General features: G+C 39.0%; 1 protein-coding gene across 10 annotated transcripts in view; it reads right to left on the bottom strand.

The window, feature by feature from the left end:
- Positions 1-13,785, bottom strand: part of UTRN (utrophin) — a 448,326-nt gene that overhangs the window by 296,196 nt on the left and 138,345 nt on the right. For all 10 annotated transcript variants that reach the window (XM_072965969.1, XM_072965972.1, XM_072965970.1 and 7 more), the window contains 4 exons: positions 13,600-13,745; positions 12,776-12,988; positions 3,087-3,200; positions 2,284-2,439 (listed from right to left, as the gene is read on the bottom strand). In XM_072965969.1, the coding sequence (XP_072822070.1) occupies positions 2,284-2,439; positions 3,087-3,200; positions 12,776-12,988; positions 13,600-13,745 (629 nt within the window). The remainder of the gene's footprint in view (positions 1-2,283; positions 2,440-3,086; positions 3,201-12,775; positions 12,989-13,599; positions 13,746-13,785) is intronic.

Genomic DNA, 13,785 nt, shown 5'->3' with positions numbered 1-13,785 from the left:
GGTTGCCTCCTTGCTGAAGACACTTAAAAATTTCCCATGCATTTATTGCCATACTTTGAATCAATAGTAATTCACAATTAGTTGCTTTCATATGTGTAAGTATGTATGTGTATGGACAGATAAATAGACACACAGATCTAAATATCCATATGTAACATGCATCTGTCTCTATCCATCTGTCTATTTCTTCCTTGCACCTCATTGTCACTTCCAAACCATCTTCCCTGCTTAGTTCCCCCAAAACCCAGCTCCTTCAAGCACATGTCATCGAATTACAGCACAGTTAGAGAAGTCTGAATTTGGCTAGAATATAAGATGATATTACAAAGTTTTTTTTTAGGTGTCACAAGGATATTGCAGTTTTGTAGAACATTGTTCTCATTCATGGAAGAAGCATGCTAAAGCATTAAGGAGTACGCTGTCATAGTATTTTTCACTTCCTGTCAAAAGCACATATTTAGAAAAAAAAAAGATATATGTGTGTGTATGTTGGGAGAGACATGGGGAGAGGGGAAAAAGGCAAATGTGGTAAAACAGTAACAACTGGCAGATTTAGGAATGGTTTATGGCTGTTCTCTCAACCATTATTTCAACTTTTCTTTAAGTTTGAACATGTTCAAAATCAGGAATTGGGGGGACAAAACAAGATACTCAGAGATGTAAATATAAAATTTTCCTGTATAAACACTAAACAAAAAAAACCACTGTATTAAGGGATAAGTACAATCTACACGAATGTATTCCTGCATTTCACATTTTCTTCTCTCATTTTTCACCCTTTGCTCACTCACTTCAGCTACATGCAACCTCACTATTATTTCACCAACAAAATAGAAGGCATCAGAAGAGAACTACATCTCACTCCTTGTGTCCCGTAGCTGCCTTCCCTTCTGTAACACGGAGGGACCACCTGACAGCAGTTCTTTCCCTTAGAGGGTGGATCTCATTCCCTCCCATGTAATCACAGACTTCGCTTCAGAAATTATCTTCTCTCAATCTCTTCTGCATCATTACTCTCTCTTCCTAAATGAAGTCCTTGTCGGCATGTAGACATCCTGTGATATCACTTATTTTTAAAAATTACAAAAACAGCTCTTAGGATCCCCATGTCCCTTCCAGCACCTACCCCATTTCTCTGCCCCCTTGAATAGAGAAAGTTCTCGAAGTTGGCTACACTTGCCGCAGTACCTCACCTCCTTTCCTCTCTTGAACATTCTCCAACATGACTTTTCTTCCCCACCACCCGACTGGGACCACTTTTCTCAAGGTCACGATAAGCCTCCATCTTGTCAAATCTAAAGCGTGCTTTCCGGTTCTGATTGGCCTCAGCAATCCTCAGCACTGGACACAGTGCAGAGCTTTCTCCACCTGGCCTCTGGGGCCTCACACTCTCCTGGTACCTCTCCTCTGGCTGACCTCACCTTTGTAGCATCCTTGCGCAGCAGTAAGTGCTGTAGAGTCCTATTTCTATGTCTAGTAATCTTGAATTTAACTCTTTCAGTATGGAAATCATCATTTCACCAGCTCCCACGAAAGATCTCCTGAGCCTTCACCATTTCAGTAAATAGCACCACAATTCACACCAAATGGAAGCTTCGCAAAAATCCTGAGCTGTCCTTCACTATTCACTTTTTCTCATACCACACATCCAATCTATTACTAGACTCCTAGCTCCACTTTCAAAATATACTCCAAACCTAACATTTCTCATGACCTCCACCACCATCTCCCGAGTCAACCTAGTCCAAGGGGCCAGTCTCCCTCTCCAAGGCTGCAACAACCTTCTAAGTATTCTCCTGTTTTCACTCTCGATTTCCCAGAGCAAATTATCCACCTGGAAGCCAGGGTGATCTTAAAAGCTCTATTGTATGTCGACTTCTTGCTCAAAACCTTCTGCTTTCTATTTGAAATTATGCTTGAAATAAAACTCACAATCTGTGCTTCAAAGGCCATATACAACCCATCTCCACCTACTTTCTGACCTCAAATCTTACCATTCTCCAACCCAGTGACTCCTCCCTTCATTCTATTTCAGCTACAATGACTTTCTTATTCTTTATTGAACACGTCAAGCTCATTCCCGCCCAGGGGCCAAAGTGGACAATATTACCGTCCCTTAATTTAAAAGAATGATTCATTTCTTGCCCCAACCTGCCACCCAGGCTAAAGTTACTCTAGACTGCTGTTTTTCAGACTGGATGGGCTATGAGGTCAGTTTAGTCTGTCAAGAGAAGCCACTGTCTAGCTCCTGAAAATCACACATAGCAAAATTGAAAAACTCACCTCCTTACTGAATTTCTCCAGTTGTGTTTGGTGGTCAACTAGTTTCGTTTGCATCCAGGTTTTGATCCCAGCAACTGGACAGCTTCGAATGTTAGCCTCTATTTCTTTCATGTCTTTCAGAGATGACTCAGTTGTTTCTATTTCGTTAACAAATGCCTGAACACACAAAATAAGTCCTTGCTGAGTGCGTTCTTACATAAGTGAATGCCATTATTATAGTTTTCTCTGCCCATACCCCTGCGAGTATTTTAAGAACAGACTGCTTGGGACTTGGGACTTTAACTGCTTAAGAAATACTGTGTCAAGAAATTCATTTCACCTAGGTGTTTCGTACAGCCATCTGCTAAATTAGATTGAAAATACTTGAATCTCTGCCGGGAATAGTACTTTTAATTCATTTACAGAAGCCTAATGATTTCACCAAATATAAAATGTCAGTATTACTGGCAAACTTCATTCATTAAATATGCTTTTCTTAAAGCCTCACCATGTGGCACAATAAGAGCAATATACAATTGGTAATTATGACACTAAGATTGTCATTGTAACATAAAACAGCAGCTCCTAATGAACTAAAATCGCTCTTGTGTTCTCCATCCAAAATTCTATGACTGTGGCCCAATATAGAAATATGAACAGTTGTTCTTTCACTGGCTATAATGTAAAAAAAAAAAAGGTTTATGATGAAAGACATTTTATCTAGGTTTATTGTCATGGCATATTCTTATAATTCTAATAATAGTAAATAATAAAGAAGAAAATGTTATTTATTACAGCAGGTTCACTAGATCAGCAGAACTCACAGAGCACTGGTCAAGCTGTCTTTGTAGTCCTTCGGGATCTCCTTGGACAGCCTGCTCTTTCATTAAGAAGTCTTTCACACCATCCATCCACTTCTCAATGACTTTTGAATCAGCCTAAATCGAACACAATAACAAAGGGGGATGTTACTCAGTGACATTCAACCTACTGCATCTCAAGATCTATTGCTACTGGAAGAAAAAGGCAACTTTTCAAAACTTTGATAGCATCATTTTCATTTATTTTATTTCTTTTTTTAGATCCTCCAATGCTGAAAAATAATTATCTTCTTCATTGTTGACTAAAATCCTCATGAGATGATATCTTTGTGATCATATTAAAGCTTTCAAAACACTCTCCAGTGACCCAAGCTATTTTGCTTAATGTGAGCAATATCTATGATTAAAAATTCAAATTAAAGGGGAAAAATGCTTTTCTAATATAATCAGCTAAAAAAAATCTTTTGTTCTCAAATACTTTAGAACAATTTTCTCAAGTTACCTACTCAAAGCAGGAATAAATAAAGAATAGAGTGAAGGGAATACAATAGACCGTTCTTAGTTCAGCTGTGAGGTGCCTTATCTAAGACCCCAGTACAGTCTGCTGCCCAACTCCTTTCTTTCATCCAACATTTACTAAGCACCCACTGTAACCCAGTTACTGCATGTGGTGCTGGGGGAATGAGAAAGGAAACATTTTGCAGAAAGAAAGACACTTGAGAGATGCAGCAACATTGGATCCGGACCTTAAAGACTGTGAACAAGTAGGTCCAAGTTGAGTTCCAGATTTAGGTGAAGCAATGGTCATTTCTTTCCAAGGTCCCTCATTCCATCACTGGTCAGTCTGACTTGTTAACTTCCCTTATATTGAGCTACCTTTGTTTCCTTGTACCTCCCTCAATTATTTGTTTCTCGTTCCTCCCTAGGAATGGAGATAAATTAACTATACTATTAAAAAAAAAAAAACCTTCCAATTGGAAGGCAGCCACTGTGTCTTCTTTAGTCTTTTAGTGACTGAACATTCCGAGTTCCTTCCATGATGTCTCTAGGACATGTTACCCAGATCCTGCACTCAACACTCCAATCAACATACTCTGGAAATCACATCTACTTGTTAATGTACTTAAAATACGCCACAGAGAATCAATTATTCTTACCCTTAAAATGTTGGAATGAGTGACAAAGATGGAACCTAACTGGTATTTCACATATGGATATCACATTCAGAAAATGCCATCTAAAATCTTTTCAATTTTATTTTTCTTATTGTAGAGTTGGTTTTTGTTTCCTTTGTGTTTTTTAAATTTGTTTATAGACATATTATTCATCATATTATAGTTAGCTAAAGCTCCAAAATTCTCATAACTATTTTTTCCTATTCCATGTTGTTTGATTGACTTCTGTAACAAATTCAGAACTTGGTATTTATAAATATTAAATTTTGTCTTGTTAACAATCCCAGTGAAATTGACACACTGTAACTGACTATACTTCAATTAAAAAAAAAAACCTAGTTAATATAACAATAAAAAGCCAACAGAATAATTTGAATTTTTAGTCTCTCCACTTTCATATCAATTCCTCCCAACTTTCTTATTTGCAAATCTGACAGTGAGGTATCCTTTTTGTACTGGGGTTTATTTTGGTTGGGTTTGGGGTTTTTTCTAGGTGAAAAGTAAGGCCAATTACAATGCCTACCTGAGCATTTCCCATGAGGACACCATCTCATACATTAACCAACAAACTTTTGGCTCAGTTTTAAAAACATGGGAATCAATATAATACTATCATCTAAGAAGCTTTCCACTTCTTTCTTATAAGAGATTTTCTCAAATACCTTACTGAAATCAAGACTTACCCAAAATGATAGTCTGTGAGCTTTATTTGAGCCAAATGAGCACACATAAAATGTGAGACTATAAACCTGTATATCTAATAATCTAGTATCCCTCCTCCAAGAAATAAATAAAAAGCAGCAGTGCTTAAAGGAAATGAGTCTGGGCAAGGCTATTAGTGACCCATGCTGACTCCTGGTGACCACCACATTCTTTCCTCCGCACATGAAAGAACTCTGCTTGGTCATTTATCTACAGCTTTGCCAGGAACTGACATCAAGCTTACTTCCAGTCTTTAGCTTCTAGAACATAATGTTCCCCCTAACTTAGAACATTCATCCATCTCCATTTTTCTGGTCACTTCCTTTCAAACTGCATATGCGACCTTGAGATCCCGGGTGAAATACTAGGGATGTAGATTCAGGCGTCGGAAAGATTGCGTAGTTTTTCCATCTAACTCATAATTCAGGCTCTAATGCACTCTCAGGAATGACCGTTCTACAATTTCTAGTTTACAGGGTCGTTCTCTGACGAAGATGGGAAACGAAGTGCTTCTGTGGCCAGGCCTTTCTGTCTCCTCCATTCATGTTGTGCCACTCTGCGCAAGCACTTCCTCTCTCCCCTTATTCCAAGCGCAGCTCTGAAAGCCCTTTCAGCCGCCCTGTGCCTTTTCCTCAGGCTTCCCTTCCCTCCGTGCCTTAGCCTGTCGGTCACTATTCTCGCACACCTACACTGCTCTGACTTATTTCCTACTGGTGACATATCTCTTCTGGGTTTGCCCCCACATTCTCAGATCTTATCAGGGAAGACTGCTCAGGAAGACAAGATCAGGGAAGGGTTGTTGAGTGGGATGTGCAAAAAGGTACACGTGCTAAAAGAAAGGAGGGCTACATCTACAGGGTTCACAAAGGGCCTTTTTTAACTGTCCATTTAACTTGTTACCACTTCTTGCTCTGTTAATCTCCCAGCTGAACTTCTTAAGCATACAAGGCAGCGTTACTGCTGTGTAACCGAACAATTCATTAAACCTTGTTTGGAACAAGGAAAACTGATAGTCTCCTGGGCCAAGGATTTTTGAAATTCATGGAAGCATTTTATTCCAAGGAGGTTTCAACCACAATCAGCCTTGACTGAAGCCAGCAGCCTCAACGATCCCCGTTGCTGGCACAGGACAGGAAGTTTTAAGACGTAAACCCCCTTCCTCCCTCCCTCTCTCAGACACACGCAGCAAGTCACACACACCTGTTCGTTGTCTTACAGTTGAATGTGAGGGGAAAAAATGGAAAGAAAGCAGCAGACACAGATGAGCCGTGCAGACCAAAAGATCTTATGGATAATAACAAAGGAAACAGTGAGGAGCCGGAAAAGCCGTTTTCACTCCTAGAAATCCCGCCGGTCGTCCTGAGCATGCTGAGCTCTGAGACTGGCAGTCTGGCCCCAGGACAAGGCAGACTAAGGTCTGAATACCTAGCTCAGCACCTTACCAGCCATGGGGCCTTGAGAAACTCATTTCTAAATTTTTCTTCTTGAAGTTTCTGTAGCTCATCTATAAAATGTGAATAACAACAACTATCTTGTCTTGATTGTTCTGAAAAACAGAGACAGTTTGGACAGGGCCTGGAACAGAGCAGGTATGCAGTAAATGACAGCTATTATTCTCAAGATCTGCAAAATCAAGCACTTTATTCCCAAGATTAACTCCATAAAAGCGTTATCACTTCAAGTCCTGGTGTCTCTTCCCAACAGACACTTCACAGGAATGAGTAGTCAGGGTGAGGTCATATTTGCATAAGCGTCAGTTTAATGTGCTTAACTGCTGCCAACGTTAATGCTTGTTCCATTATATAACTGTTCAAAAGTGACTGTATGAAAGAGCTACTGCTTCTGGTACTTCTGATTAGACCGGGCTGAATCCAGCTCAGCAGAAGGAAGCCAAGTACACGAGGAAAGGCCCAAACTTTAGAAATGCCTGATACCAGCAAGTTCACACGGCCTCCCTACCCAGGGGCTCCACCGTGTGGGAAAGGGGAAGAGGTCACTAAGACCAACACTAACAACCGCTCAGTGCAGGTAAATGCGGGAGACGAGAGCCCTGCTCTGCCCTCTAGCAACTCCTCTTTCCCTAGAAGGAAAATACTCTCCACCCACGTGCAGCAGATGTCTCCTGTGCTTTTAAAAAACGCCAGAAGTCTGCTCATCTTCAAGTCAATCGTACAGCAAAGAGCTCACAAGGAAAATGAAAGAGCTCACATGAAAAGTGTTTCTCTGTCCATTTAAAAATCACTCAGCTGATGCACTTATGAATTTCCAAGGTAAAACAATGAGCCATTTTTCACCATCTTCATTCACTTGCAGAATGAATATAGGGATAGACAGATACTAGACACACATAGAGATGTTTAAATTGGGTAATTCTAATGTTCTGTCTTCTTTGGGGGACTTCAGTTCTTTCAAGCAATATGAAAAAAAATTTTAAGTTGTAAATTTCTAAAATAAGTGTCTTATTATTTCACAAGCAAAAACAAACTGTAAGTAGGAACCGTTTCTCATTCCTATTTATATACTCAAAAATTCTCAAAGAAATGTAAAATGACTAATATGGGAGTTCTGAAAACCAAAGTACCAAACATGCTAGTCTGGAGGGGTCAAAATGCCCTATTGACCATCACTGCTCAAAAGCACTGATTTGTAAGCACTTTGGATGGGCAACACCTGCTGCTGGGTCACAGAAAAACAATGTGAGGTCGTTAAAACAACTCCTTTAGCCCTATAATCCCATCTCCCAGCCTGCAGCCCCTGAGCCAGGGATGGAGGAAATCTGAAGCCTGGTAACTTCGGATAAAGACAACAAGATTCCACGGTACACAACTACCTCCCAAGACTTTATTTACAGCTAAATTCTTGGAATTTTATTTCGCTTCTCCCCCATCTGTTGGAATGTCCACAGCTTTTAAGCAGCCAATATCTAACCCAAGACATAGGCAAGAAGAATCGTGAAACCAGAATTAAAACAGTCATTTAAAGCAGGAGATTTCTATTTTGTTGGTTTCATAATATTCCTTAACCTCAAAACACTCTTTAAAAAGTGTTCCCTCATGTAGTAAGGAAGACCAGCAATGATACTGCTACTACATTTATTTATCTGAAACTAGTAAAGTTATTAAATTTAAGGTTTAGAAAGCACCAAAATTACCTTTAGTAAAGTAAAATGTATTCAAAATGAGACCAAAGAAATCCTCACGAGATCATTATATCAGTTCTGTGTTACTCAGACAGAGTTAAATCAGCTATACTGCATGTTACTCTTAGAAGATATCTATCATTGGGTTTTTACCCTGAAATGCATTCCAAAGTAATTTCAAAACCTGGTTCTGTATGTCTCAGAGCTCCAGCAAGTCCCCTTCCCCACACTGGGTGAGAACACAGTACCTGTGTTAGTGTGTGTCTCTGTTCAGCAATTGATGGGAGAGGTGTGACTACAGGGAGTTCCTGCCATTTAGGATAACCAGGCATCTAGGTTTTATAGATCCAGCCTCACTAGAGAGGTTCAAGTGGGTATGATGTCTGCAGGCGCCCGCAAGTAGTGACTTGCACATTCGCTTACTTGCTGTGTGCCAGGCAAGGTTCCTGTGCTCAAAGAGCTCGTGCCCTGTGGGAGGAGAGACACACAGGTCTCAGCCGTAACAGAAGCTGGCCTGAGCTGGGGTTACTGTGAAGGTGTAAACAAGGCGTAGCAGAATCACAGAAGAGGGAATAATTAGCTGCGGGGGCGATGACTGAAGGCTGCTTGTAGAAGCAGCTTACTCTCTTTCTTTTTTGGCTGAGTTTATTTTTGTTTTATTTATTTATTTTTATTGAAGTTACAATGTTGTGTTAGTTTCTGGTGTACATCACAGTGATTCAGTAATATATATATATATATTCTTTTTCACATTCTTTTTCATTATAGGTTATGATAAGACATTGAATGTAGTTCCCTGTGCTGTACATTAGAACCTTATTGTATATCAGTTTTATACATAGTAGTTTGTATCTGCTAATCCCAAACTCTTAATTTACCCCTCCCCGAAGCTTATTCTTAGAGAATGAGCCAAGAAGAGAAGGACGTGAGTTTCTAGCAAGTGAGTGACATTCCCAAAGGAAGGTAATTGTTTGATGTGGCCTTTGTGACCCACCACACTGTCTCCCCACCTGGCACAGCTCATAGGAGAGGATGCAGACAGGGCTCCAGGCAAGGAGCGAGCAGGAGATATGAGATGTCTGGAAAAGCACTTGGCATTAGCAGGGCAAGGACACCAGATCCTTTCCAGAAGTACCACTCTGGCATCCGTGTGGACAATGAATTCAAGAGAGAAGAGATCGCAAGCAGGAGTCAGATATAAAGGGTAGTGAGATTGTCAGGGCAAGAGGTTACATGAGAGTCTGAAAACAGAAGAAAGGGGCTGGAGAGGGGGTCCAAAGAGGCAGGAGCAGTGGTATCTACATGACAGAGCTTTGTGTGGGCCTTAGGGACAGTTAGTTCCATGATTCCGTGGTTGCCCCACACTGTAGGAGATCTTGACTAGGGGAAAGGAAACAATACAAAATACACTTGCAGCCCCTGACACCAAAGATGTTATTGCTGGGGATGAGCAGCCTCTTGGGATTTTATAATATTCCATCCCCATTATTCATAAGAAAATCATGCCAGTAAAATCAATAGTGAAAATATTACCTTTTTCATGTATTTTTATATGTTTTGCTGCCTGGAAGGAGCGGGAGGACTTTCCGTGAGATAGTATTTAAAAGCACCAATTAACATTTTCATTCTTAAGTACAGAAATTGAGGTCATTAATTTGGCACAGAATAGATAAAAAAGGAGAATGTAAGAACATATTTGAGCATGACACCGTGAATAGCAATGCAAAAGAAACCAGCCGTGTCGACAAAGGAAATACAGGCACGTCAGGAAAACGCTATTTGCCAACAAAGAACAGAAAACTAAAATCTGCACATAAACCAATAACAAGATCACCTTACAAGTACTGTAGGGTGGTAGGGAAAAAGAGTTAAGCATCTAGCTATCAAAATACTTTCAAAGTTTAGGTGTACTGTGTCAATGAAAGGCATTATTATTTTGAATAGTGGGACTCATACTCCAAGCTCATGCATTTGTGTGTTGTCTATTTAAATGCCCCTCATGGAGTTCCAGTATCATTTGTTTCTGCTAGTGTGGAAAAAACGATTACAATTAGTCATGTGCATGAACTTTTCTTTCTTATTTTGAATATGCTAACCCCCAGCAAGGATCACTGTATTGGGGAAGAAAGGGAACTCTAAATGCTCACTCTAAATACTTCTCTATTATTCAGTGTCTTCAATGAGCAGTATTTATTACTTACATAATTTAAAATGCACATTAAAAATAAACAAGTCAACCACTTTGTTCCTAAAAAAGTCATAACTTGGTATTGAATCGAAAACCTACTGTACTTCATGCCTTAAAGACAAACAGAACTTGAATGTCTGAAAAAATAAACACCACGTCATCAAAAAAGGGAAAATAATGTTCAACTGAAAATTAGTATTTATTGCAACTATCTTTAGAGGGGAAAAGCAAAAGTTTTCCTAACTGAATTGTGAGCAAGCAATTCCTTCAAGGCAAATAAAGGAGTAAAAATGTTCTTTAGAATTAAAAAAATAAATATTATTCCAACAAAGAAGTTGCACAATTAGGGAATGCAGACATTGTCAACAGTCTTGTAGTTAGGACACAAAAAGTAAATTAAAAATTTGTAATTCACATTACAATCTGTTACTGTAATAAAAAACAACCAAAAAAACCTAAATATCCAAATACATATGCTTGAAGTGGGATGTTTTTAATGGAAATAAATTGGGCATAGGCTTCAAGTGCCCAGATTTGCTACATTTATAACAATCCACTAAAGCCTATAAAGCTGGATTACTACAACCACAGGACTCTCCTTTGTGTTTTGGAGGAATATTTATTCTTTTTAAATTCCATGTTAAAATACTGGCATGCATTTAGCTAACTCTAAAATAAATACACTTTAAGAGTCAAAGAAGATTAACCTGGGTTACTCTTCACCTACAAATTTCCCTAAATACATCTCAGACTTAAATATGAAAACAAAGCAATGATCTTTTGAAAAGATGGGAGATATTTAATCCAAGATTGCTCAAGATGGCACTACTGACATTTGGGCCAGAAAATTCTTTTGTTGTGGGGCTGTCCTGTGCAACAGCTGTAACCTTGGCCTCTACCCACCAATGTGCCAACAGCACCCTCCCTTACCCTACAGTTGAGACAACCAAAAATGTCTCCAAACATTAATAAATGTCCTTCTGGGGGGCAAACCCCGCCCCTGGTTGAGAACCACTGATAATCCAATGCTTGGATCATAACCAAAAACTTTAAATCATGAATTCTGATTTTTGAAGTTGGATAGAATTACAACTGAAGACACAAGGGAAAGTGAGTCCACTCACAAACTTAAATGGGCCAAAAATACTGAGCTACACAAAACACACTCCTCTTCAAAATTAACGCTGTGTTCTAACGAGATCTCAGAGTAGAGCTGCAGCTTACTCGTAGAGAAAACTACTTGCTTCCACTAACACCACACACACACACACACACACACACACACACACACACACACACACACCCCTCTGCCATCTTTATTCTCCTGATCATTCACTGGAACTGTCTGCTGGCTCCTGGGTCAAAGAGCTTCCCTCCAAGTTCAGGGGTCAGCACTCCTGCTCATTCTTCAGGATCCCCTCACGCTGATCTGTATGGTCTCTTCTACCGCACGTTCTCTGGTTTTGACTTTCGAACATCTTATTCATAAATTTGGTCTTCATTTTCAATCTTTTCACTTTTTCAGCAACATCTTTACACAAATTCTCGTATCGATAACCTCATATATATTCTCTTGAAATCCAAATCCATATATATATATATATATATATATATATATACACACACACCCTAATCTAAATCTCCTATTACTAATCTCATTTCATTCACTGAAAAATATTTACTGAGTGCCTTTTCTGGGCCAGACACTGTACAAGAAGTATACCTTGGGCTACAACAGTGGGGGGAGAAAGAAACACAGTAGGACCAAGGGAAGGAGGCACTGGGAGGTTAGGGTAAAGAGAATGATTGGTTAGTTCTTCATTCAGACCTTTGCTATTAGAAAACCAGGTGATCTGGAGAATTCACTACCCAACTTCTCCACCTTCCCCACAGGTGAAAGGCTGAAATCCTGACTGTCCTTTCTGACATGGGCTTGTACCACTTTCTCCTCACGTCCTCACACTGATCCTTCCCCTGGGAGTCTTCATCTGCTGACATGTTCAAATGGAGCAGAAGATTCTGCTTCTGAAAGCTCCTGTCCCTCGAATTACCTGAATCCCCAGTCTCACACTGTTTGTTGATAGCCTACATCAGATTTTTCAACTTCAAATGCCTAAAACCTTAAAAACACCACTTCACGGACTCGGCTATCTGCTTCTAGCCAGGCAACTTCTACTACTCTAACCGAGTGCAATCTAATCACCAGCCCCTCATCCCTGAAACTTTATTTTGAACATTTTAAAGCAATTTGTCTTATCTTCAAGGTCTAATTTACCTCTACCAAGAAGCTTTTTCTGCAAGGCAAAAGGAAATAAATGTGTTCTCCAGCACATTAAAAGTATGTCTTTGGTAAGCAAGTTATAAATGTCAACTTAAGTACATAATAAATGTGGGACCAGAAATAATTCAAAATACTCAATAGTTATTTACTGCTAATTACTTTTTTACTCTGTAATAAACTTAAACTCCTAATGGCCTTTGAATTTACCTCAAAAATTCTGAGTTTGGGAGTAATTTCTTCAAGCAAATGTAGTTCTTTAGAAATCTTGACCTTTAGTTTGTTCCACTTTCCTTGAATATCCTCAAATTCTTGCTTATATGTTTTTTCTTCACCTGGAGAAATGTTTTTCTCCAAAGCCTTTGTTTCTTCTGCAAGTTTACATAACATAGGTTTCTGATTCTCAAGGATTTCATCTAGGGCCTGGAAAACATTTTTTCAAGATTAAAAATGTGCACAATAATTTGTTCAGATGTAGTAATACTGGCTATAAACAGTGAAAAATCACTTTTTAAGGAGAATTTGATCAGAAAGGAATTGTGAAACACTCATGAAGAAAGAAGAAGCATAAATCAAAAAAGTCACAGCTTTCCCAAAATGAGTTGTGTGTGGTTTAGACACAATATACTCTTTACACTAAAAACCAGCAGGACAACACACTCAAGGAGGACCCAGTGTGCGGAGCTCAATGGTGGATCCGTTGCAGCTGATGAAATACTCCAGAAGCCACATACTTTACATGATCAAGGAAGCATTCTCATTCAACATCGAAAAAGAACAAGATATTTTATTAGATTGAGAATTTTAAACTAGTCACAGTAGAAAGAGAAATAGGGTTTTATTCTATTAAAAATGTTTAATAATTACCTTTTTTAGCTGAGGTCCTACACTATAGTAACTAACTATAGTTAACTATAATTATTTCGAATTATAATAAACACAAGAAATTTTTAATAGCTGAAAAATATTTCAAAATACATGATAGGAGATATTAGAAATGAGCCGAGACTTCTAAAACCTAAAATATACATTACCTTTCTTTCTTGCAGGGCCTTTTCCACCTTTTCAAGATCATTCAAGACATTCAAAGACGTCTGGGCCTTATTCTCGGAATCATTTAGCAGATCTTTCAGTGTTTTCAATGTTTCCAAATATGCACGTCCAGGTCGGCTCTTCAGTTCTGTTTATTTAAAAATACTTACTCTAAGAAAATAGTGTTA

Source organism: Vicugna pacos, chromosome 8 (assembly GCF_048564905.1).
Source record: "Vicugna pacos chromosome 8, VicPac4, whole genome shotgun sequence".
NCBI classification, from domain to species: domain Eukaryota; kingdom Metazoa; phylum Chordata; class Mammalia; order Artiodactyla; family Camelidae; genus Vicugna; species Vicugna pacos.
Note: the sequence above shows the minus strand (reverse complement) of the source record. Positions and strands in the feature narration are given on the sequence as shown.